The 24,582-nt window shown below is 44.9% G+C and overlaps 2 protein-coding genes and 1 pseudogene across 3 annotated transcripts; 2 read left to right on the plus strand and 1 right to left on the minus strand.

The window, feature by feature from the left end:
- The first annotated feature begins 2,098 nt into the window (after positions 1 to 2,098).
- On the plus strand, positions 2,099 to 6,689 carry LOC121581864 (synaptobrevin homolog YKT6-like). 2 transcript variants are annotated; one of them, XM_041897245.2, is made up of 8 exons: positions 2,099 to 2,275; positions 2,739 to 2,944; positions 3,225 to 3,307; positions 3,398 to 3,498; positions 3,817 to 3,921; positions 4,078 to 4,143; positions 4,455 to 4,556; positions 5,476 to 6,689. In XM_041897245.2, exons 2-8 carry the CDS (start codon positions 2,841 to 2,843, stop codon positions 5,509 to 5,511), a joined length of 597 nt encoding a protein of 198 aa, XP_041753179.1. In that variant the 5' UTR covers positions 2,099 to 2,275; positions 2,739 to 2,840; the 3' UTR covers positions 5,512 to 6,689. The 2 variants fall into 2 exon arrangements, with proteins under 2 accessions (XP_041753179.1, XP_041753180.1); XM_041897246.2 differs by having other exon boundaries at positions 2,743 to 2,944.
- A 3,076-nt stretch (positions 6,690 to 9,765) lies between these two features.
- Positions 9,766 to 15,055, plus strand: sb:cb288. The gene is made up of 5 exons (XM_041897248.2): positions 9,766 to 10,098; positions 11,041 to 11,086; positions 12,208 to 12,276; positions 13,050 to 13,134; positions 13,577 to 15,055. The coding sequence occupies exons 1-5, from the start codon at positions 10,039 to 10,041 to the stop codon at positions 13,623 to 13,625; spliced, it is 309 nt and encodes a 102-aa protein (XP_041753182.1). The 5' UTR covers positions 9,766 to 10,038; the 3' UTR covers positions 13,626 to 15,055.
- A 93-nt stretch (positions 15,056 to 15,148) lies between these two features.
- The window catches only part of LOC121583083, a 66,412-nt pseudogene continuing 56,978 nt past the window's right edge, over positions 15,149 to 24,582 (minus strand).

A 24,582-nucleotide genomic window follows, 5' to 3' on the forward strand; every position in this document is an offset into this window, starting at 1 on the left:
TAGTGGTGTTATTTTGATTAATTGTATTTCTGAAGAACAGAGGAAGATTGCAGCGAGCCTCAAAAGAATCCGAACAACAGAAGTTTTGTGTTTTGAACTTCGGAGTAGAGCGCCTGTCAAAGGAGTCATCTCAGGGGTGACAACGGATGTTCAGGTTGAATACCTGAAGAGAATTCCTGGTGTGGTTGGTGCCCGGCATCTGACCCTCTGGGTGAATGGAGAAAAATAAGAAAGTCTGTCTGTCCTGTTGTGCCCTTGAGCAAGGCACTTAACCCTAATTGCTCCTGTAAGTCGCTCTGGATAAGAGCGTCTGCTAAATGACTAAAATGTAAATGATGTAAATGTAATTTGATAAATAGCAAATACCTACGCATGTGAAGCTTGGTTATGTAAGATTCGCTTTAAGAGCTTTCGTCCACAAACCATTGCAGTGTAAGAATTGTAAAGGATTTGGCCATGTTTCAAGTGTGTGCAGACGGACAGAATATACTGAAGAACGGTGCGTAGAAGGACGTTGGTGTTGCAATTGTGGTGGGGATCATGATCCCGAGTTCCTGGAGTACCCTGTAAGGGTGAAGTGACATGAGAGAACTAGGGAAGGTTGAACACCAGAAGGGCTGCAGCGTTCTGGATAAGTTGCAGGGGTTTAATGGCACAGGCAGGGAGCCTAGCCAACAGCAAGTTGCAGTAATCCAGACGGGAGATGACAAGTGTATTAAAAAGGTGGATTTTGTGGCGTTCATTGCCACAGTTATAAACTGTACGGCACAAGTCTTAAAGAAGTCTAAAAAACTGGACATTATTGTGGCTGCAGCATAAAAGTTTTTGGGACTTCAGGATTTTACATCTGAAGACTTGTAAGGGGTACTGGCGCCGGAAGACCAGTCCTCCCAGGTTCCCCTTGAGCCTGTGTAGGGATCAGATCTGTTTTATTTTTTTACAGAAAAGTTGTTTGATTTAGTTTAGTAATTTATTAATTTTTTGGTAGTTTTTTGGTAGTTTGTTCCGTTTTTGGGAATCCTGCTTCCATCCTGCACAGTAGGTGGCGGCATGCACATTAAATTGTGCGATCGCCAATATACCATAGAAAAAGTAGATCAGGCGGTGGAGCAATCACTCATATTAATGTACTTCTCATTGTACCACCTTACCGCGCTTAAATCTCTGAAAATGTGAAGGGAGCCAGAGTGATTGAGGCCAAAAGGTTGATCAGTAGGAAAGAGGGTCAAAGAAGTGAAAGCTTATCAGTGATGCTGAAGTTTGAGAAAGTCTTGCCGGGAAAAGTACAGATAGGATTCCTTAGTTTCCGGGAAAAGTACAGATAGGATTCCTTAGTTTCAATGTTAGAGAATTTGTCCCATATGCACTGCGGTGTTTTAAATGCCAAAGAATGGGACATGTAGCTGTTCAGTGTAAAGGAAAGAAAAGATGTGCGAAGTGTGTAGGGGCACATGATTACGGTGAATGTGGAAGCAATGTGAAGGTTAAGTGCTGTAATTGTGGGGGAGAACACAGTGCAGCAGGTACAGAAAGAGGCTCAGAGATATAGGATCAGTCATGATGTATCGTATGCAGAGGCCGTAAAACAAGTTGGTAGAACTACAGTGCGGACTGATGGAGTTTACATGGATGTACCTGTAGTTAAGTGGACCTACTGTCGGGGCTGGTGCTTCTGATGGTCCTGGCATGGTTTCGAGGCCTGTTCAGAAATCTTGTGCCCATGAATGTGCGGCCCATGAATGTGCGGCGTCAAAGGACACTTTGATAATGAATAAAGTTGACTTTATAGCTTTTATTGGTAAGGTTATCAATACGACTCGGGTTGTGGCAAGCAGAAATGTCAGGTTGAAAGTTATTGTGGAGACTGCAAAAGAGATATTGGGGTAACAGATGTTACTGTTGAAATGGTTGTTGACTTGCTGAACAATTTGGGGAGGGTGTGGTAGAAGTTAGGATTTATTTGGTTTGAATTTTATTTTCATGGTAGTACAGAATTGGTCATGATTGATCGTACATTCCAGCACAGTAGGTGGCGGCATGCACGTAAACGATTGTTTGCGGACCTCCATGATATCATAGAAGAAGAGGATGATGATGATGATGATGAGGCGGTGTTGCATTCCGGAACAATTATCCTGTGGGACATTGTTTAGATCGTGACGTGGTTGGAGTGGCTAGAAAGAAACTAAATTAGTGAGCGATTTGTAGTTATGAACTAATTCAGTTGGTATTTTATTGTCAACATTTGTCAAACAGTGCAGTGCAGTTTTATCTGGTAAGTAAGTACGACAAATTAACTTTAGCCAACTCCGTCGTCGAAAGAACATCAGTTGTTGTGTTAACGTTAGCTAGATCTTATCTTATCTTAACAGTATGAAGTGAACAGAGGTCGCATTTAGATTAATCCACTGTGAAGTTGATCCTCATCTTGACAGCGAACTAAAATAAATAATTTAGCTAGCTAGCAATCGGCGCGAGCTAGCTAGCTAACCAGCTATATTGATGAAGACATTATATGGCGAAAACGGAGCATGTCGACTATTTAAAGATATGAATAACTAACCCTTGTTCCTTGTTCTATCTGTGATTCTATCGTGGTAATGTTAGATAGTTTAGCACTCGTTTATATTGTAGAATGTGTGGCACTGTGTGTAGTAGGCTGTCTTACAGAACGTGTCCTTTGTGGCTATACGGTTGGTTTGGCTCATGTGATTTGAATTGTTTCCCTTTCTTGACAGGCAGGCATTGAGACCTCTTGGCTTTGTGGTTGACTTGAGGCTTCTGCGCAGGGATACGCCTATCATCCCTAGCCCTGTGACTGTCTCTGTCCCTGCATCATCATGAAGCTGTACAGCCTCAGCGTCCTCCACAAAGGAGCGACTAAATCCAACCTCCTTAAATCTGCCTATGACCTCTCCTCCTTCAGCTTCTTCCAGCGCTCCAGGTGGGTCTTCCTCTTGGCACCTGGGAGCATCTCAATAGTCTAAAGGGAATTCCTTCCCTCCATCTCCACTGATCTGAAGACAGGATATATGAAAGCGATGGACTCCGACTGGGCATATTCTGTCACCTGTCCAGTTCTTGTACATCAGTGCAGATGAAGGAGAAGATGATGCCCCTGTCAATAATAGTAGCCTATCTTAAACCTGTCATGTGTTTACAGACTTCATTAGAATTGACAAGAACACCAACACTGTTTTCACCATTGTCTGTGTGTTTGGCAGTGTCCAAGAGTTCATGACCTTCACCAGCGCCTTGATTGTGGAGCGTTCTGCACACGGCAGTCGAGCCTCAGTCAAAGAGCAAGGTGAAGTCCTGACCTGGGCCATAACATATGGGGGGTGTTCTGATTTGTTATTGGAGGTCATTCCTATAATTACTACCCTCCTCCCTCCAGAGTACCTGTGCCACGTGTATGTGAGGAATGACAGTCTGAGTGCAGTGGTGATAGCAGACAGCGAGTACCCCCAAAGGGTCGCCTTCACACTACTAGACAAGGTGGGTAGAGATGATGTGCAGAGTGATACTTTATCCCCTTAGCAACAAGTGGAGAATATTACTCTCTGGTCTGGGTCTTGTGCGTCTCAAGGTTTCTTCCAGAGTTATTGCTCCTCACCAGGCCCTTTCAGCTTTCTGTTTCAGCATTTAATGCAGGGGTTCTTAAAATGTGTCCTCCAAATTAAGAAGAAATGGTGTATGATTATAGATGTATTCTCATAATTCGCAACCCACCTCTCACATGAGCAGGACCCACTTTGGGTCTCGACCCATAGTTTAAGAAATCCTGATTTAATGGTTTGATGTTTGATCATGCAGGTGCTAGAGGAGTTCTCCAGACAAGTGGACAGCATAGACTGGCCATCTGGAAACCCCGAAACCATCAACTACAAAGCTCTGGACATCCACCTGGCCAAGTACCAGGTATACATGGCATCCTGTCTCTAAAATGACACATAACAAACATTACACATACAATTAAATAACATTGAAGAACACTTGAATATCCAAGCCTACTTTGACTCATGTTTCTTCTTGGATGATTGTGATAGTTTGATGGAGTCTGTGTTTTCTCCTCAGAACCCCAGAGAGGCAGATGCTATGACCAAAGTGCAGGCTGAACTGGACGAGACAAAGATCATTCTGGTGAGTCTCTTCAGTCGACACTCCCTGACACAACCACATCTCTGAGAACCTCTCACATAATGGGCAAACTTGAGATAAACTCATATAATTGCCTTTAGCGTAAATCAACTGTTTATGTCAGTTGGAGATTTGTGTGAAAAACTGGCTCTGGTCTAGATTCTCAACCTTACTTTCTTTTGCTATGGACTCTTAACATGATTTTCCCCATATAGGAAGCTGGAACTTGCACTACTGCATGTCTAACACTGCTAGTGCCTGTGGTTGGTGTGATGCTGAATATGAAGTGGGCTGTGGTGTGATTGTCTCTGCAGCACAGCACCATGGAGTCTCTGTTGGAAAGAGGGGAGAAGCTGGATGATCTGGTGCAGAAGTCTGAACACCTGGGGAACCAGTCTAAAGCATTTTATAAGACTGTAAGTACTGTAGTGACTCTAGACTGAGCTCTCCAGTTCAAATTATCACGGCATCTTAGATTCAACTTGGGCTACTTTTAACGCAACTTTCATTTGCAAGGCTTTATAAAAACGGAGTGGCTGCTGACCCGACTTCTCCTCTTGACAGCCAAAGGTCTGAAGCTTCTGCATATGTGAAGGATTCTCTACTTTACGCACAGTCTCTACTCTACTCGTTCGGCAGCTCAGAGAACAGGCTACTCTGGCGAATGGTGCTCTTTTAATAGTTAGATCGAAGCTGAATCAATGTCTGCAAGATCACATAATGATAGTATCCTACATAACAGAACTGAATATAATGGCGTAATATAATGTTACTGTAACACCACCTAATTTCTGGAGATTTTAGGATGATTGTGCGGACCGTTGCGTTTTTCTCTCGTGGCCAAAAACTCAACAGCGCGTGCCACTTGGCAAAATATGTGCTTTGATTGATTGAAACTAAACACAGGTATTCTACAGTTTAACACCATCTGCTCTAATATTCGCTCACTGTACATCATTCAAAACAACAATGTAGAACTGAAGAAGATCGAAATGCATTTCCCCAGGAAACTGATTGAGATCAAATGGTTGGCGTGCAGATGCTGCATGGATGTTTCACCTGTAAAACTTAAAGAATTAGAATTCCCGATTGACAGTCAGAAATGTGAAGGGAGGGTGAACACAAATTTGTGCATAAAGAAACATGTGCAGAATATCATTGGGATCTTCAGCTCTGATGAAAAGGGATCGGGGAGGGGGGGGGGGGATTACTTACGGATCTGCAGCCTATGCCTTTTTAAAACTCTTCATCACAGAGGTAACCTCCTCAGTGTGATTGATATAGTTGATTATAGTAATTGCTAATCAATCACTTTCTGTGTTTTCTATCCCACAGGCACGGAAGCAGAACTCATGCTGTGAGGTCATGTAGTGATGGTGAACCGTCCTCTTGGACACTTCTCTCTTGGCCTTTCTGCTCATCCTACAACTCCCATCATGCCCCAGCCTCCAGGAGACAGAATGGCTTCCGCTCAGTCTTTGGCAGAGGGGTGAGGGGAGGTCTAGGGGTGGGAGGGGGGGTTGGCAGTTTAGATCTCGGGAATCTACATGCTGATTGGGGGGGCAGGTTAGTCAGGAAAAAAATATTATATTTATTTGCTTCATTGTAACCTCTCAAAAGGCATTTTGAGGTGATTCATAGCCAGCCAGGACGTGGTCAATAATCAATAACGTGTTGTTTGTATCTTTGGTGGTTTGTTCATTGAAAAAAGTCTTAAACTGTTTCCTGAATTCAGACTGTATCAGAATCTTAGTCTGAGTTTGATCTCAGCTTTCTGGAAGGTTTGGAAGAGGAGAGATTAAGTTCTCATGCTTGGCTTTAAATCAACCCTGACAATCTCTCTGTGTTCTATGTAGTAACTCACAGCTAAGGTAAACAGAGACTTCTGGAACCCAGGATCTGCTAGTGTTTTCGTAAAAGGTCATGTAGTGTTATCTTATTTTCTCTGCCCACTAAATGGTGCTGTTTCCTCACATTCGTAGTTCAGGTATATTCAGTTACGTATTTAAAGGGCCTCTGTAGCCTGGAGGAATTATATTCAATGAAATGTGATTTGGGTGAGCAGTGGATGTTTGTGTAACTGGGTCTGAGACATCAGAACTGCATGATCTAATTGCTCATTTCCACAGGATGGTTTAGGGTAGTGATTTAATTGGATGAAATCCTATTAAATCATGTTGTTTTTTGGTGGAGGCATGTGAAAACTTTGAAACATTTCCAGGTTTTTTAAATGCAAAAACTGGATTGGTATTGTAGCTCATGCGGATGGGCTTGTTAAACTAAATGGGGTAGCCTGTACTTAGAAAGCAGTGTGTAGTGATGTCTACAGACTCGTCTTGATAGACAAAGCCTTATTGAAGTATGGGTTACATTGAAGTCCCGCTGTGTATGTGGTAGGAAAGGCAGGTCTTGCAGTGTCCTGCTGGAGTTGCTCCCAGACTTTTTTTGCGCTATAATCCCTCCCAATCTTTTTTTATTTTGTGTTGCACCAAGTAGGCTAAACAAACCAGTGTTTCTAGTCTGGACCAATGATGTATATAAACCCTGGATTGCTGACGCTATGTATTGGCTATTGAGAGGCTTTGAAGCCACCGGTCGGCCATATTGACTCTCCCCTGTAGGAGCAGTCCTCCTTAGGAATTAATGAAATTCTACAGTATTTCAATTACATTTTTCAAGGACAAAGTTACATGTATTTAAGTATTTTTTCGTTGTTGTAACCATTAGTCATCTAAAAAAAAAGATATACTTAAAGGAAAATGTTTTTATTTTTTTAAATATTGTTTTTTTTAATGTTTAGCTCACATAATATAATTATACATTAAGGTGTCTGTAATAGAATAAATGTGGCAAAAACGAATGTAGACATTAATAAAGGCATTTCTATAGATTCCAAAATATTTTTTACAGTGGTAGGGGAGTGCCAAGATGGAGGCACGGTGGCGTCAACACAGCGCCCCCTATTAGTCATCTAGTGTTTATATAAATCATTAGTCTGGACCCAGTCTTAAGACATGGCTCTCACAATGAATCAGCCATCTCCCACCCACCAATGGGTTCTGATCATAGAGATAGATATAGGACTCATCTTTATAGCTGTGCCATTATAGCGTCTGTGACAGCATGGGCAGCTCCATTGAGGCTACAACCCGTAGGAATCCCCACCCAGTTGACTACTTTAAAATGGCAGAAGCCCTCAATGGCACTGCCAATGCTAAAACTGCATTTTGGCCACTAGAGGCCCCTGTCATTCTCTATGGTTCTGATCCACCATAAGAGCCAATTAATACTTAACCCGAAAATGTGGTCGGAGACTCCGTATGGAGGGTGTGACGCAATTGCAGAGCCTCCGGAGGCACGCTGAGGCCAAATTGAGCTCCGTAACGCATCGCTGTGCGCCTCACACATTTTTTTAACAATGCGGAGGGCTCTGTATAGCTCCGCATTGGCATGATTGGTTGATGGTAGGTGGGGGCGGATGTTCCTGTATAAACACAAACTCACTTCCTTCACAACAGCTCTGCGAAGCGCAAGAAGTATGAATGGCCTGACTTCTGCAGAGGCCATATCACCGTAAATGCTAGACGGCCATTGCAGATATCAGATTGACCACGCAGCACCTTTTAATGTGACCTACTGCATCTTATGGCTGCAGCTCTGCCCCCTGTTGGCAGTGTGAACATACTAAAGCTGGACTGGTCTTTTTATTTATTTTTGAGTGATGATGACATTGACAGCAGATGTTGGGTAGTTTATTTCACTGTTGGAACAATGAAGTTACCACCTGGGATTATTATTCCATCGGGAGCAATGCTTCTAACATTGCATGTAGAAATATGAACCGTATAGAACAGACACGATTCCCCTTTCAGCATAACACTTAATCAGGTGTTCTACACAAACATTTCTATCAAAGCATTCTGTTTAATTTAACTGACTCAGCTTTGTGTGAAAAACACACTCCTCACAGGCCAACATCCCAGAAAGCACTCCTTATAATCAGTATCGTAACATACTCATTTGGCTTTGGATGGTTTTTCATTGTGTTCCCAGACCCCAGAGGACGAGTTGTTGAACAATGTGAGACAGAAAGAGGCCTTTGATCTTTTAGATGTAGTATATCTTGCTGCTTTATTTTTTGTCTATGACCTTTATGTGTGCAAATACATAATTAGTCTGACCTGAACTGCTCTTATTGCTTTATGGCACAACTTCTGTGCAAAAAGTAGGCTGACTAATCTCTCCATATAATGTTGGATCTTGAAACCTGTTTCTCAGTTGAGTGGGACAAACCGATAGTTAACTTGATACCAGTGTTTCCAACGAAGGACTCTTTGATCAACTCCCCAAGTAAAGTAAGCAAAGGGTGAACAAAAACATTTGCTCAATAGGAGCTCTGAGGAATGTTGTTCTGTAAACATTTTCAAGTTGTGTTGAAAACCAAAATACAGTTACAAGAGCTATTTAGTCATTTCTCCAGTTTAAATATCATGTCTTAATTGGGAGAAAGTCTGTAATTTATTTTGTTAAATAGCACATAATGGAATTGGAAGCAAACATTGAAGGTGTTTTATTAGTCCCCTGTAGCTCAGTTGGTAGAGCATGGCGCTTGCAACGCCAGGGTTGTGGGTTCGTTTCCCACGGGGGGCCAGTATGAAAATATAAGCACTCACTAACTGTAAGTCGCTCTGGATAAGAGCGTCTGCTAAATGACTAAAATGTAAATGTTGTATTAACAGCTATTTTGGACATTTATTTAGCTAAAACACTGTTTACACAAGTTGTAATCTTGCCTAGATAAAATACAAAATGTCTTGAACAGATGTGTCCTGCTTTTTATTGTTTTAAAATGTAGCGTTATAACCAACCCCTGGGAACCATTTTGTAATAAACCAATCAAACCAGCTAGGCAAGATATAACAACCAATAGTAATGGTAATCATCTATGTGTGAAATGATACATTTTACATGGTCCACTTTTGAACAATAGCATATTCAGTATATGGATAGGCAGTGGTGTAAAGTGCTTAAGTAAAAATACTTTAATGTACTACTTAAGTAGTTTTTTTGGGTATCTGTACTTTACTATTTATATTTTTGACAACTTTTTCTTTACTACATTCCTAAAGAAAATAATGTACTTGTTACTCCATACGTTTTCCGTGACACCCAAAAGTACTCGTTACATTTTGAATGCTTTGCAGGACAGGAAAATTGTCAATTCACGCACTTATCAAGAGAACATATATGGTCATCCCTACTGCCTCTGATCTGGCGGACTCACTAAACACACATGCTTCGTTTGTAAATTATGTCTGTGTGTTGGAGTGTGCCCCTGCTATCTGTAAATGTTTATAAAAATACAAGAAAAGGGTGCAGCCTGATTTGCATAATATAAGGAATTTGAAATGGCTTATACTTTTTTGATACCTGAGTATATTTTAGCAATTACATTTTACTTTTGATACTTAAGTATATTTAAAACCAAATACTTTTAGACTTTTACTCAAGTAGTATTTTACTGGGTTACTTTTACTTGAGTCATTTTCTATTAAGGTATCTTTACTTTTACTCAATTATGACAATTGGGTACTTTCTCCACCATTGTGGATAGGGTAAGCCTATTAATACAACTAGAGAAACAGCATATGATTAAATTATTTGTATACGTCACGAGGTATTTTTAATCAGACGAATCAAGGCTGTACGTCCCATGAACCCAACTCTCTCCGCCCTCCATCTGAAGATCGCAGTCAGCTGATGAAAAATGTTTTGAGAAAGTTCGCTGGCGGAGCAAAGCTACGAGGCGATAGAAGGTTTCCTGGTGAGCTTGCAACCGACCAGCGGCAAATGAGAGGAGCGTCACTCCCTTTAATCTGACAACAACCGCGTGCAAAAATGTGGACGGAGGTGAAAAACCAGACCAAATTTGTCTTTAGCGATGGAAACACCTCGGAGGTAAGAGTTAAACAAACACATCGTAGACGAGTAAAACAAATAAAAACAGGTAGGTCTTTCCAGCATATTTACATTGTATATTTTTAAAGAGACAAACGTAGCCTGCATGTTTTCGTGGACGTGCTTGCTCAGCTGTTACATTGTTGCAACTTATTGACGAGGGAATATTTGTAAAGAATAAAAGTAATTTACGAAACCTATTTTGCATAGGACGAGTATCGATGTATAGATTAAAGTGGTTTATATTGGTCTGCAAACTGCCTATGTGATTATTCGTATTTCTTGATGGGAGACTGTTTCATGCACGCTGTGAAAAACCCTACAGATGTTTTGGAAACTGTCGTTGGCTCAGTTCTTATCTTGGCCAAACAGTCGTGGCGCGCCATAGGCCTACTTTCATTTTCCATTCTGCAAGACTTCCTCCCATGTTTTTGCTGAAACCTGATTTTAATGTGTTTACCGTGTCTTTTAAAAAGTGCTCCAAGGGCAGTATAGTAATTTTTCTCCAGGGAAGGGTCAGTGCAAGCTGACTTAAAATCTGTACTTTTTGTTGACTGAGTTCAAGTAGGCCTATCTTTGAGTTGGATCAGAGTGCAACTATTAGCAGGAGATAAGTCTGACAACATGCACAGACAAGAAGATGCTACTGAATGCCTTTGGTGGGATTTTTTTCCAGGAACTTTTGCCGCTCTCCAGCACAGGAGGCTGCTGAGGGGAGAACGGCTCATAATAATGGCCGGAACAGAGCAAATGATATGGCATCAAACACCTGGAAGCCATGTATTTGTTACCATTCCAATATTCTGTTCCAGTCATTGCCACGAGCCCGTTCTCCCCAATTAAGGTGCCACCAACTTCCTGTGCTCTCCAGTTCTGTGTTTTCATTGGGAATCCTGTGCTCTCCTGTCCTGTATGTTTTCAGTTTGTGTTTCTGTCTTTCAGAGAGCTGTTCCAATGCACACATGGGTCCTCTCTACAGATGGAAATGGTTAGTGTGTACCAGTCAGGCTTGGGATCAATTTAATTAAAATTCCAGTCAATTCAGAAAGTAAACCAAATTTCAATTCCAATTTTTCCTAATTGCATTGAAGATAATTGGAATTTCAGTGTACTTCCTGAATTGACACCAAACCTGGTCCAAATCTCCAACGCACACAGTAACAACAAGCATGCCCCGCCCACTTGAGGAACTGTCTTTTTCAGCCATCTATTTCCTGTGTTGGAGGGGTGCAAAAAACACTTGTCACTTAAATCTCGCTTGATTGATTGGTTACATTTTACTCCTGTGACTCATTCATACTCTTGCTTGTGGCTGTCGGTTTTTTCCCGTTTATGTTATGATCGTGGAAATGTTTGTAATGACCTATCAAACACCCCTCAATGGAAAACATTGCCTTTCCGTTGCATCTATAATTTTTTGTGGAATTTTTAAAAGTAATAATTTTAATACAGTTGAAATGTTTACAAATGAGATGCGCTGAAATGAAAGCAACTTCCGAAAATGTACTCGGATTATAGTGATATTATGTTTTATCTCACAAAAAAATGTGATATGTATAGATGGGTGTAATCTAGAGCCAAGCGTGGTGATTTTTAATTTGAGGCTATTGACACACTTGTTGAAATATGCAACAGAACGTGACAACAGTAATTAACGAGGCAGTAAAGACTGCACAGGTGATTGCAGGTAGGCCTAGACAGAGCAAGTTTTTGGTGGTTGCAGCCCTGTTCCACCATTTATGTTAATTTATAAATTCAACTCATTTAGCCATATATGCAAATTAGGCACATATAATCATCTTTATTTTAACACGCGCGCACACAAAAACATACCATTTAGAAAATGTATATTGACAAATTGAATACCTGAATTCCCACCAAAATCCCTGAATTAATTATTTGTCTGTGCCAGTAACATGTTTCATGTGCTATAAATCAGTCAATATCTAATGGATTTTAACAATTCTATTTTGGAGTATCTTCATCCCTTGTCCAACTGTTGCATTTGTTAGAAACAAACAAACAACATTTTAACAATTTTGATGACTGTTGCTACACACAGCATAACCATATGGTTTTAAATCTCATTCAAGCATTATTTTTTTAAAGATTCAACGGTCATCCCTCGTCCCTCATACACAGATGATCCCCTGGCCAGAGGCAGTGGCATCATCCCAGGTGACACTCATCACTTGTTTGCATTGACAAAGGCTTGTCTGTGTTGCCTCTGTGAGACAAAGAAGACTGTTACCTTGGTGCATTGATCTGTCAGGCAGATCAGTTCACCTCTCCTCTCCCTTCATCTCCTCTTCTTTGGACAGAGTCAGTAAGTCTATCTGGATCCCTCTAGACATAGGCGATGCAGACAAATGCTGACCAAATGTAATGCTCTGACCAGTCAAATAATGACCAGGCTGAGGTCTCATTATGTCACCATGGCTCCTGGCTTTTTAAGTGTGTTTTTAGTCTAAATTCCTCTCTTTGCCTTTTTAGAGAAACAAAAACCGTGTTTGGAGCGGGTCATGACATCCCTCTCTTGCTATCCTCTTATCTGATTTTTAGGGTTTCAGTTGGAACATTCTCAATGTTTCCCTGGTGGAAAATAAAACCCCTTAATCAGACACCTGTCAGGTGGCCAGACCCAGGCAGGCCAGAGGTCTGGAAGGCAGTGTGACATTCCGCTAGCCACGGTAATAGTCAGCCAAGGGGCAGTGCAGTTAGCAATGCACTGCTAAGTGTCGTCTCTGTACTGCTTTAAACAGTTCCATGTCCTGTAGATGAGTTTGTGCTGCTCTGTTAAGACGCCTTTTCCATTTAAAGTTACTTACAGGACGTGACAGGGTAGTGTGAGTGTAGCATATTGTATTGACACTCAAAGCCATCTGTGACAGTGTGTATACTCCCTAAATGTGTGAACATGGATTTCTCTCTGTAAACCTGTCTGTGTGTAGGCGCCATTGCAGCAGCAGTGTTCATTGGTTTTGTACTGGCTCTCTATGCAGTTCTGTGGAAGTGTATGGTCTCACCACCCCAAAGGTAAGGAACAGAAAACCAATCCAAATAGCATTCTCATGTGACATTGTTTTGAAAAGGAATACTTGTCTAGGCTTGATAAGATCGTGATGACACTCTGTTACCCTATCTCCAGTGGGCCAGGTTATGGATTTCATCAGGCATTGCCACCACAATAATCGGACTTTCTCATAGTCACCAGTAATGTCCGTTTATTTGAAGTTAACTCTAATTACTGTCTGATGTAATTATCTAGGTTTAAACACAGAGAATTGTTTATTTACTTATTTGGACACCATAGTTCAAGATTAAAGTGGATCATTTTTACCCAAAATGAAGTTATGTATAATCATTTTTTTTTTATCTCAAAGGATTCAGAAATGATTAACATTTTATATTTAGCTTATTTAGCCTGTAGTGCATTCTGAGTTAGTCACCGAGTAACAGTTGAACACTTTCAACCTAGGAAGAAGAGGAGGGTGAGGGTTCGAGACAAGAGGAGCCAAGTGTGCTGACTGACCATCAGGATCTCATCTAGGCCATCTGGCCAGAGGATCCAATGGATCCTACTCAGGCATCAAACCCCGTCCAGTCAAATGACCTGAGTCTCATCAGGATGTTCCTGGACATCAGAGAGGAAATGGAGATCCAGACACCTTTGCATAGAGCTAGGGGATGGCATATTATGGAGCTATCATGGTCAGAGGATGGACCGGAATCTAAGGATCCAGTCAAATGTATCTAAAAGGATCTTCAAATTTGCCCTTAGAGGATCCACTCAAATGGCTAAAGGATCCAACTGAAGTGCATCAGAGAGCATGAACACACAATCTAAATCAGGGGTTCTTAAGCTGGGGTCCGTGGACCCCCATCTAATTTGATTATTTTTTGTATGTAAAAACATTAACCTGTTAGTAATGTTCAGAAAAACACATTTTGCCAAGGGATCTGTGGAATGAGTTTAGTGTGTGTGTAATACCACAACATGTAATATTATTAATCTACAAATGTGTAGAATTGTATAATATTAGTGTTAAAACTGCAACAAAAAAAATATATAGGAAATTAGCTTAAACTACAAAATGTTCCTTCCCAGGACCGAGCCTTGGTTCGTCCGGCCATGCACTGCCGAAGTCATAGTAAAACTCCTTGTATGCCATTTTCTTATCTCACTCGAGTTGTTCTGATTATGAGGGGGTCCCTTATATATTTGCTATGATAAAAGTTTGAGAAACCCTGATCTAAATGATTCTAGGATCCACTGAAGTCACTGTATGCCACAGTGCTATGCCTCTGTGAGATTTTATTCTGACTTTAACTGAAGCGTAGCTACACTGTTAAATTAAGTGTACACTGTTGTGTCTGTGGGTCACAGACAGTTGTCCCTGTCCGTGAACTCTGTACTACTGAGGAAGGAGGCAGCACAGGTCACTGTTCTTCCTATCGGTCAACAAGCCTACTGGCCTGGCAAATGTATGGATATGTTTTTTTCCCCAATTGGGTGAAGGTGTGTAGCTTTTGATTAGGGTTGACTACATGTGTTTGAAAGCCAAGGAAAGTGTCTATGAATGGGAAATTTGCTGATACTTTTTATATTTGGTTACGCATGTGATATGATGGCTTTAAGTGAATGAATGAAGGAGCTGTAGTTTAAGGGTATTTTTTTAAGGGTGTATGCAAGTGTTGATTGAAATTCTTTGATTTGAGTGAATGGATTGTTACGAAATCCAGGTTTTGTCATGTTGCATTTCCTCAGGACGTGACTTACTGTACCTCTCATTAAACTGTGATTTTTATGTTCTTTCACTTTTACAACAGTTCTCTTTGCTTTATTTTTTTAAATCTGAATTTACACCCGAGTTACTACTTAGTGTTGGGATGAATGTACTTTCACTGATTAAACAAATTATGCATTATGTAAAGAATAAACTTCCCTTTCAAACTGTCTTGTTGTAATTAATAAAGCCTGGCCCTCGACCAGAAAAAGGTCCATATTTGGTCTCAGCTGAGTTCAGCACAGTGTGGGTCCATGGGGAGAGAGGTTCCTACAGGGCAGTGGGGGATTCATCGTGGTCTGGCGTGGATCTTAAAGTGGTGTGTGGTGTTCTTGTGGCTCCCTCCTGTCCTTCCAGACACCGCTCCGCTGCATCCAGCGAGAAGAAACTAAACTTCTGGAACAGACTGATGATGAACAGGAAGAGCTCTATCCTGGCCAGACAGTACCCCAGGCACACATGCTTACCTGGGGATGACACACCCTCTTTAGGGGAGGTTAAGATTACCTGCAGAGAAGACCGTGAAAGCATTCCGCCTACTAAAGTGTCCGTCAGCATCCAGGAAGTGTTGTGAGTTGAAGGTGTCTGGGGTCTCCCATTGAGTCTGATCAAACAGCACTGAGTTCAGGTTGGTCATCAAAGTCGTGCCCTAGAAGCAACAAATATATGAACACTCAAAACTGCCCTACACACAACACTGAGAACACACACCTTTGGTATGAGGTACCGCCCAGCGTAGTGTCTCTGTGGGCCATCTGGGGTGCGTTGAGAGGTACGATGTTGCTCATCCTCTGGATCTCTGGATGACAGCTTCCGTGTAGGACATGCTGGCTCTGGCCTATCACTGTCTATCTCAGCCTGGACCTTCTGTCTGTGTGTCAAAACAGAGGGCTTAATAACACCAATCAACCAATCGTCCACAGGTCCAATAATTGTTAATATTAACTCAAATCGTTCATGAGGGAGGCATATACTAGTTGTAAAATGCCTATCAATGGTGTCACAGGCTCACCCTGTATGTGTGTGTGATCATGTGGAGCAGGGTGGTGGAGGTGGCTCAGAGAACACAGCACCAGATTGGTCAAACCCTGACCCAGGCTCATCTCTGTGCTGTCGGGAGGGGTTCATCAATCCCAAATGAACATTTTCAGAACTCATTATTGGGGGTAAATAACATCTGAGTAACAGGAAGAGCCGCTTACATTCTCCATCTCTATGGGGAAGGTGTCTGTGTAGCCTTGTGGTGCCTGGGGTCCAGGTCCCACCTATGTCTCTCCACCTCCTCCCTGATGAAGGCTTCCATGGCCTGGTGGTGGCTGAAGACGGCATCGTGAGGTCCTCGGAGGTGCTGCATCATGCCAGGGAAAGCCTCGTACAGCTACAGGGATTTAACATGGAGCTTCAGTGTCATATTGCTGGTGTTCTACTGCTGATGTCCTACTGGTATTCTACTGTTGGTGTTCTACTACTGGTGTCCTACTACTGGTGTCCTACTGTTGGTGTCCTACTACTGGAGTTCTACTGCTGGTGTTCTACTACTGGTGTTGTACTACTGGTGTCCTACTGTTGGTGTCCTACTGTTGGTGTCCTACTACTGGTGTCCTACTGTTGGTGTCCTACTACTGGTGTCCTACTGTTGGTGTCCTACTGTTGGTGTCCTACTACTGGTGTCCTACTGTTGGTGTCCTACTACTGGTGTCCTACTGTTGGTGTCCTACTACTGGTGTCCTACTACTGGTGTCCTACTGTTGGTGTCCTACTGTTGGTGTCCTACTGTTGGTGTCCTACTACTGGTGTCCTACTACTGGTGTCCTACTGTTGGTGTCCTACTGCTGGTGTCCTACTACTGGTGTCCTACTGTTGGTGTCCTACTGTTGGTGTCCTACTACTGGTGTCCTACTGTTGGTGTCCTACTGCTGGTGTCCTACTGTTGGTGTCCTACTACTGGTGTCCTACTGTTGGTGTCCTACTGTTATGGTGTCCTACTGTTGGTGTCCTACTGCTGGTGTCCTACTGTTGGTGTCCTACTGCTGGTGTCCTACTGTTGGTGTCCTACTGCTGGTGTCCTACTGTTGGTGTCCTACTGTTGGTGTCCTACTGTTGGTGTCCTACTGTTGGTGTCCTACTGCTGGTGTCCTACTGTTGGTGTCCTACTACTGGTGTGCTACTGTTGGTGTCCTACTGCTGGTGTTCCTACTGGTTTCCTACTGTTGGTGTCCTACTACTGGTGTCCTACTGCTGGTGTCCTACTGTGGGTGTCCTACTGTTGGTGTCCTACTGTTGGTGTCCTACTGCTGGTGTCCTACTGCTGGTGTCCTACTGCTGGTGTCCTACTGTTGGTGTCCTACTGTTGGTGTCCTACTACTGGTGTCCTACTACTGGTGTCCTACTGTTGGTGTCCTACTGTTGGTGTTCTACTACTGGTGTCCTACTGTTGGTGTCCTACTGTTGGTGTCCTACTACTGGTGTCCTACTGTTGGTGTCCTACTGCTGGTGTCCTACTGTTGGTGTCCTACTACTGGTGTCCTACTGTTGGTGTCCTACTGTTGGTGTCCTACTGTTGGTGTCCTACTGTTGGTGTCCTACTGCTGGTGTCCTACTACTGGTGTCCTACTGTTGGTGTCCTACTGTTGGTGTTCTACTACTGGTGTCCTACTGTTGGTTTCCTACTGTTGGTGTCCTAGTACTGGTGTCCTACTGTTGGTGTCCTACTACTGGTGTCCTACTGTTGGTGTCCTACTACTGGTGTCCTACTACTGGTGTCCTACTGTTGGTGTCCTACTACTGGTGTCCTACTGTTGGTGTCCTACTGTTGGTGTCCTACTACTGGTGTCCTACTGTTGGTGTCCTACTGTTGGTGTCCTACTACTGGTGTCCTACTGTTGGTGTCCTACTGTTGGTGTCCTACTGTTGGTGTCCTACTACTGGTGTCCTACTGTTGGTGTCCTACTGCTGGTGTCCTACTGGTGTCCTACTGTTGGTGTCCTACTGTTGGTGTCCTACTACTGGTGTCCTACTGTTGGTGTCCTACTGTTGGTGTCCTACTACTGGTGTCCTACTGTTGGTGTCCTACTGCTGGTGTCCTACTGTTGGTGTCCTACTGTTGGTGTCCTACTGCTGGTGTCCTACTGCTGGTGTCCTACTGCTGGTGTCCTACTGTTGGTGTCCTACTGTTGGTGTCCTACTACTGGTGTCCTACTGCTGGTGTCCTACTGTTGGTGTCCTACTGCTGGTGTCCTACTGTTGGTGTCCTACTGTTGGTGTCCTACTGTTGGTGTCCTACTACTGGTGTCCTACTACTGGTGTCCTACTGTTGGTGTCCTACTGTTGGTGTCCTACTGGTGTCCTACTGTTGGTGTCCTACTGCTGGTGTCCTACTGTTGGTGTCCTACTGTTGGTGTCCTACTGTTGGTGTCCTACTGTTGGTGTCCTACTGTTGGTGTCCTACTGTTGGTGTCCTACTGCTGGTGTCCTACTGTTGGTGTCCTACTGCTGGTGTCCTACTACTGGTGTCCTACTGTTGGTGTCCTACTACTGGTGTCCTACTGTTGGTGTCCTACTGTTGGTGTCCTACTGTTAGTGTCCTACTGTTGGTGTCCTACTACTGGTGTCCTACTGTTGGTGTCCTACTGTTGGTGTCCTACTGTTGGTGTCCTACTACTGGTGTCCTACTGTTGGTGTCCTACTACTGGTGTCCTACTGTTTTGGTGTCCTACTGCTGGTGTCCTACTGTTGGTGTCCTACTGTTGGTGTCCTACTACTGGTGTCCTACTGTTGGTGTCCTACTTTGGTGTCCTCACTGCTGGTGTCCTACTGTTGGTGTCCTACTGTTGGTGTCCTACTGTTGGTGTCCTACTACTGGTGTCCTACTGTTGGTGTCCTACTGTTGGTGTCCTACTACTGGTGTCCTACTGTTGGTGTCCTACTGCTGGTGTCCTACTGTTGGTGTCCTACTACTGGTGTCCTACTGTTGGTGTCCTACTACTGGTGTCCTACTGTTGGTGTCCTACTACTGGTGTCCTACTGTTGGTGTCCTACTGTTGGTGTCCTACTGCTGGTGTCCTACTGTTGGTGTCCTACTGCTGGTGTCCTACTACTGGTGTCCTACTGTTGGTGTCCTACTGTTGGTGTCCTACTACTGGTGTCCTACTGTTGGTGTCCTACTGCTGGTGTCCTACTGTTGGTGTCCTACTGTTGGTGTCCTACTGTTGGTGTCCTACTGTTGGTGTCCTACTACTGGTGTCCTACTGTTGGTGTCCTACTGCTGGTGTCCTACTACTGGTGTCCTACTGCTGGTGTCCTACTGTTGGTGTCCTACTGTTGGTGTCCTACTACTGGTGTCCTACTGTTGGTGTCCTACTGTTGGTGTCCTACTGTTGGTGTCCTACTACTGGTGTCCTACTACTGGTGTCCTACTGTTGGTGTCCTACTGTTGGTGTCCTACTGTTGGTGTCCTACTACTGGTGTCCTACTGTTGGTGTCCTACTGTTGGTGTCCTACTGTTGGTGTCCTACTGCTGGTGTCCTACTGTTGGTGTCCTACTGTTGGTGTCCTACTGCTGGTGTCCTACTGTTGGTGTCCTACTGTTGGTGTCCTACTGTTGGTGTCCTACTACTGGTGTCCTACTGCTGGTGTCCTACTGTTGGTGTCCTACTGTTGGTGTTCTACTACTGGTGTCCTACTGTTGGTTTCCTACTGTTGGTGTCCTAGTACTGGTGTCCTACTGTTGGTGTCCTACTACTGGTGTCCTACTGTTGGTGTCCTACTACTGGTGTCCTACTGCTGGTGTCCTACTGTTGGTGTCCTACTGTTGGTGTCCTACTATTGGTGTCCTACTGTTGGTGTCCTACTGTTGGTGTCCTACTGCTGGTGTCCTACTGTTGGTGTCCTACTACTGGTGTCCTACTGCTGGTGTCCTACTGTTGGTGTCCTACTGTTGGTGTCCTACTGTTGGTGTCCTACTGCTGGTGTCCTACTGCTGGTGTCCTACTGTTGGTGTCCTACTGTTGGTGTCCTACTGTCCTGTTGGTGTCCTACTGCTGGTGTCCTACTACTGGTGTCCTACTGTTGGTGTCCTACTGTTGGTGTCCTACTGTTGGTGTCCTACTGTTGGTGTCCTACTACTGGTGTCCTACTGCTGGTGTCCTACTGCTGGTGTCCTACTGTTGGTGTCCTACTGTTGGTGTCCTACTACTGGTGTCCTACTGTTGGTGTCCTCTGTTGTCCTACTGTTGGTGTCCTACTACTGGTGTCCTACTGTTGGTGTCCTACTGTTGGTGTCCTACTGCTGGTGTCCTACTGTTGGTGTCCTACTGCTGGTGTCCTACTGTTGGTGTCCTACTGTTGGTGTCCTACTGTTGGTGTCCTACTGCTGGTGTCCTACTGTTGGTGTCCTACTACTGGTGTCCTACTGTTGGTGTCCTACTACTGGTGTCCTACTGTTGGTGTCCTACTGCTGGTGTCCTACTGCTGGTGTCCTACTGTTGGTGTCCTACTGTTAGTGTCCTACTACTGGTGTCCTACTACTGGTGTCCTACTACTGGTGTCCCTACTGTTGGTGTCCTACTGTTGGTGTCCTACTACTGGTGTCCTACTGTTGGTGTCCTACTGCTGGTGTCCTACTGTTGGTGTCCTACTGTTGGTGTCCTACTACTGGTGTCCTACTACTGGTGTCCTACTGTTGGTGTCCTACTGTTGGTGTCCTACTGCTGGTGTCCTACTGTTGACCTACTGTTGGTGTCCTACTGGTGTCCTACTGTTGGTGTCCTACTGTTGGTGTCCTACTACTGGTGTCCTACTGTTGGTGTCCCTACTGGTGTCCTACTGTTGGTGTCCTACTGCTGGTTGTCCTACTGTTGGTGTCCTACTGCTGGTGTCCTACTGTTGGTGTCCTACTACTGGTGTCCTACTGTTGGTGTCCTACTGCTGGTGTCCTACTGCTGGTGTCCTACTGTTGGTGTCCTACTACTGGTGTCCTACTGCTGGTGTCCTACTGTTGGTGTCCTACTGTTGGTGTCCTACTGTTGGTGTCCTACTGCTGGTGTCCTACTACTGGTGTCCTACTGTTGGTGTCCTACTGTTGGTGTCCTACTACTGGTGTCCTACTGTTGGTGTCCTACTGCTGGTGTCCTACTACTGGTGTCCTACTGTTGGTGTCCTACTGTTGGTGTCCTACTGCTGGTGTCCTACTGTTGGTGTCCTACTGTTGGTGTCCTGCTGCTGGTGTCCTACTGTTGGTGTCCTACTACTGGTGTCCTACTGTTGGTGTCCTACTGTTGGTGTCCTCTACTGGTGTTCCTACTGTTGGTGTCCTACTGTTGGTGTCCTACTGCTGGTGTCCTACTGTTGGTGTCCTACTGCTGGTGTCCTACTGTTGGTTGTCCTACTGTTGGTGTCCTACTACTGGTGTCCTACTGCTGGTGTCCTACTGTTGGTGTCCTACTGTTGGTGTCCTACTGTTGGTGTCCTACTACTGGTGTCCTACTGTTGGTGTCCTGCTACTGGTGTCCTACTGTTGGTGTCCTACTACTGGTGTCCTACTGCTGGTGTCCTACTGTTGGTGTCCTACTGGTGTCCTACTGTTGGTGTCCTACTGTTGGTGTCCTACTGTTGGTGTCCTACTGTTGGTGTCCTACTGCTGTTGGTGTCCTACTGTTGGTGTCCTACTACTGGTGTCCTACTGTTGGTGTCCTACTGCTGGTGTCCTACTGTTGGTGTCCTACTACTGGTGTCCTACTGTTGGTGTCCTACTGCTGGTGTCCTACTGCTGGTGTCCTACTGTTAGTGTCCTACTGTTGGTGTCCTACTACTGGTGTCCTACTACTGGTGTCCTACTGTTGGTGTCCTACTGTTGGTGTCCTACTGTTGGTGTCCTACTGCTGGTGTCCTACTGCTGGTGTCCTACTGTTGGTGTCCTACTACTGGTGTCCTACTGCTGGTCCTACTGTTGGTGTCCTACTACTGGTGTCCTACTGTTGGTGTCCTACTGCTGGTGTCCTACTACTGGTGTCCTACTGTTGGGTCCTACTGTTGGTGTCCTACTGTTGGTGTCCTACTGTTGGTGTCCTACTGCTGGTGTCCTCTACTGGTGTGCTACTGTTGGTGTCCTACTGTTGGTGTCCTACTACTGGTGTCCTACTGTTGGTGTCCTACTACTGGTGTCCTACTGCTGGTGTCCTACTGTTGGTGTCCTACTGTTGGTGTCCTACTGTTGGTTGTCCTACTACTGGTGTCCTACTGTTGGTGTCCTACTGTTGGTGTCCTACTGTTGGTGTCCTACTGCTGGTGTCCTACTGCTGGTGTCCTACTGTTGGTGTCCTACTGTCTGGTTGTCCTACTGTTGGTGTCCTGCTGCTGGTTGTCCTACTGTTGGTTCCTCTGTTGGTTCCTGCTGTGTGTCCTGTTGGTTCCTTTTTGTTCCTCCTGTTCCTTGTTGTGTCCTATGCTGGTGTCCTCTTTGTTCTACTACTGGTGTCCTACTGTTGGTTTCCTACTGTTGGTGTCCTACTATTGGTGTCCTACTGTTGGTGTCCTACTGTTGGTGTCCTACTGTTGGTGTCCTACTACTGGTGTCCTACTGTTGGTGTCCTACTGCTGGTGACCTACTGCTGGTGACCTACTGCTGGTGTCCTACTGTTGGTGTCCTACTACTGGTGTCCTACTGTTGGTGTCCTGCTGTTGGTGTCCTACTGTTGGTGTCCTACTACTGGTGTCCTACTGCTGGTGTCCTACTGTTGGTGTCCTACTGCTGGTGTCCTACTGCTGGTGTCCTACTGTTGGTGTCCTACTGTTGGTGTCCTACTACTGGTGTCCTACTGCTGGTGTCCTACTGTTGGTGTCCTACTGTTGGTGTCCTACTACTGGTGTCCTACTGTTGGTGTCCTACTGTTGGTGTCCTAGTACTGGTGTCCTACTGTTGGTGTCCTACTACTGGTGTCCTACTGTTGGTGTCCTACTGTTGGTGTCCTACTGCTGGTGTCCTACTGCTGGTGTCCTACTGTTGGTGTCCTACTACTGGTGTCCTACTGTTGGTGTCCTACTACTGGTGTCCTACTACTGGTGTCCTACTACTGGTGTCCTACTGTTGGTTTCCTACTGTTGGTGTCCTACTGCTGGTGTCCTACTACTGGTGTCCCTACTGTTGGTGTCCTACTGTTGGTGTCCTACTGCTGGTGTCCTACTACTGGTGTCCTACTGTTGGTGTCCTACTGTTGGTGTCCTACTGTTGGTGTCCTACTGTTGGTGTCCTACTACTGGTGTCCTACTACTGGTGTCCTACTGTTGGTGTCCTACTGTTGGTGTCCTACTGTTGGTGTCCTACTGTTGGTGTCCTACTACTGGTGTCCTACTGTTGGTGTCCTACTGTTGGTGTCCTACTGTTGGTGTCCTACTGCTGGTGTCCTACTGTTGGTTGTCCTACTACTGGTGTCCTACTGTTGGTGTCCTACTGTTGGTGTCCTACTGTTGGTGTCCTACTACTGGTGTTCTACTGTTGGTGTCCTACTGCTGGTGTCCTACTGCTGGTGTCCTACTGTTGGTGTCCTACTGCTGGTGTTCTACTGCTGGTTTCCTACTGTGGGTGTCCTACTACTGGTGTCCTACTACTGGTGTCCTGCTGTTGGTGTCCTACTGTTGGTGTCCTACTGTTGGTGTCCTACTGCTGGTGTCCTACTACTGGTGTCCTACTGTTGGTGTCCTACTGTTGGTGTCCTACTACTGGTGTTCTACTGTTGGTGTCCTACTGCTGGTGTCCTACTGCTGGTGTCCTACTGTTGGTGTCCTACTGTTGGTGTCCTACTGTTGGTGTCCTACTGTTGGTGTCCTACTGTTGGTGTCCTACTACTGGTGTCCTACTACTGGTGTCCTACTGTTGGTGTCCTACTGTTGGTGTCCTACTGTTGGTGTCCTACTACTGGTGTCCTACTGTTGGTTGTCCTACTGTTGTGTCCTGCTACTGGTGTCCTACTGTTGGTGTCCCTCTACTGTTGGTGTCCTACTGTTGGTGTCCTACTGTTGGTGTCCTACTGCTGGTGTCCTACTGTTGGTGTCCTACTACTGGTGTCCTACTGTTGGTGTCCTACTGTTGTCCCTGGTGTCCTACTGCTGGTGTCCTACTGTTGGTTGTCCTACTGCTGGTGTCCTACTACTGGTGTCCTACTGTTGGTGTCCTACTGCTGGTGTCCTACTACTGGTGTCCTACTGTTGGTGTCCTACTGCTGGTGTCCTACTGTTGGTGTCCTACTGTTGGTGTCCTACTGTCTACTGTTGGTGTCCTACTGTTGGTGTCCTACTACTGGTGTCCTACTGTTGGTGTCCTACTGCTGGTGTCCTACTGTTGGTGTCCTGCTGTTGGTGTCCTACTGCTGGTGTCCTACTGTTGGTGTCCTACTGCTGGTGTCCTACTACTGGTGTCCTACTGCTGGTGTCCTACTGTTGGTGTCCTACTGTTGGTGTCCTACTGCTGGTGTCCTACTGTTGGTGTCCTACTACTGGTGTCCTACTGTTGGTGTCCTACTGTTGGTGTCCTACTGCTGGTGTCCTACTACTGGTGTCCTACTGTTGGTGTCCTACTGCTGGTGTCCTACTGTTGGTTGTCCTACTGTTGGTGTCCTACTGTTGGTGTCCTACTGTTGGTGTCCTACTGCTGGTGTCCTACTACTGGTGTCCTACTGTTGGTGTCCTACTGCTGGTGTCCTAC

The sequence above is a fragment of the Coregonus clupeaformis genome, chromosome 18 (genome assembly GCF_020615455.1).
Source record: "Coregonus clupeaformis isolate EN_2021a chromosome 18, ASM2061545v1, whole genome shotgun sequence".
Lineage (NCBI taxonomy): Eukaryota > Metazoa > Chordata > Actinopteri > Salmoniformes > Salmonidae > Coregonus > Coregonus clupeaformis.

Coding starts and splice junctions, on each gene's coding strand:
- LOC121581864 (XM_041897245.2), top strand. CDS start 2,841: ATGAAGCTGTACAGCCTCAGCGTCCTCCACAAAGGAGCGACTAAATCC. Junction 2,945..3,224: donor AGCTTCTTCCAGCGCTCCAG/GTGGGTCTTCCT, acceptor TGTGTTTGGCAG/TGTCCAAGAGTTCATGACCT. Junction 3,308..3,397: donor AGCCTCAGTCAAAGAGCAAG/GTGAAGTCCTGA, acceptor TCCTCCCTCCAG/AGTACCTGTGCCACGTGTAT.
- sb:cb288 (XM_041897248.2), top strand. CDS start 10,039: ATGTGGACGGAGGTGAAAAACCAGACCAAATTTGTCTTTAGCGATGGA. Junction 10,099..11,040: donor GCGATGGAAACACCTCGGAG/GTAAGAGTTAAA, acceptor TCTGTCTTTCAG/AGAGCTGTTCCAATGCACAC. Junction 13,135..13,576: donor ATGGTCTCACCACCCCAAAG/GTAAGGAACAGA, acceptor CTTTCAACCTAG/GAAGAAGAGGAGGGTGAGGG.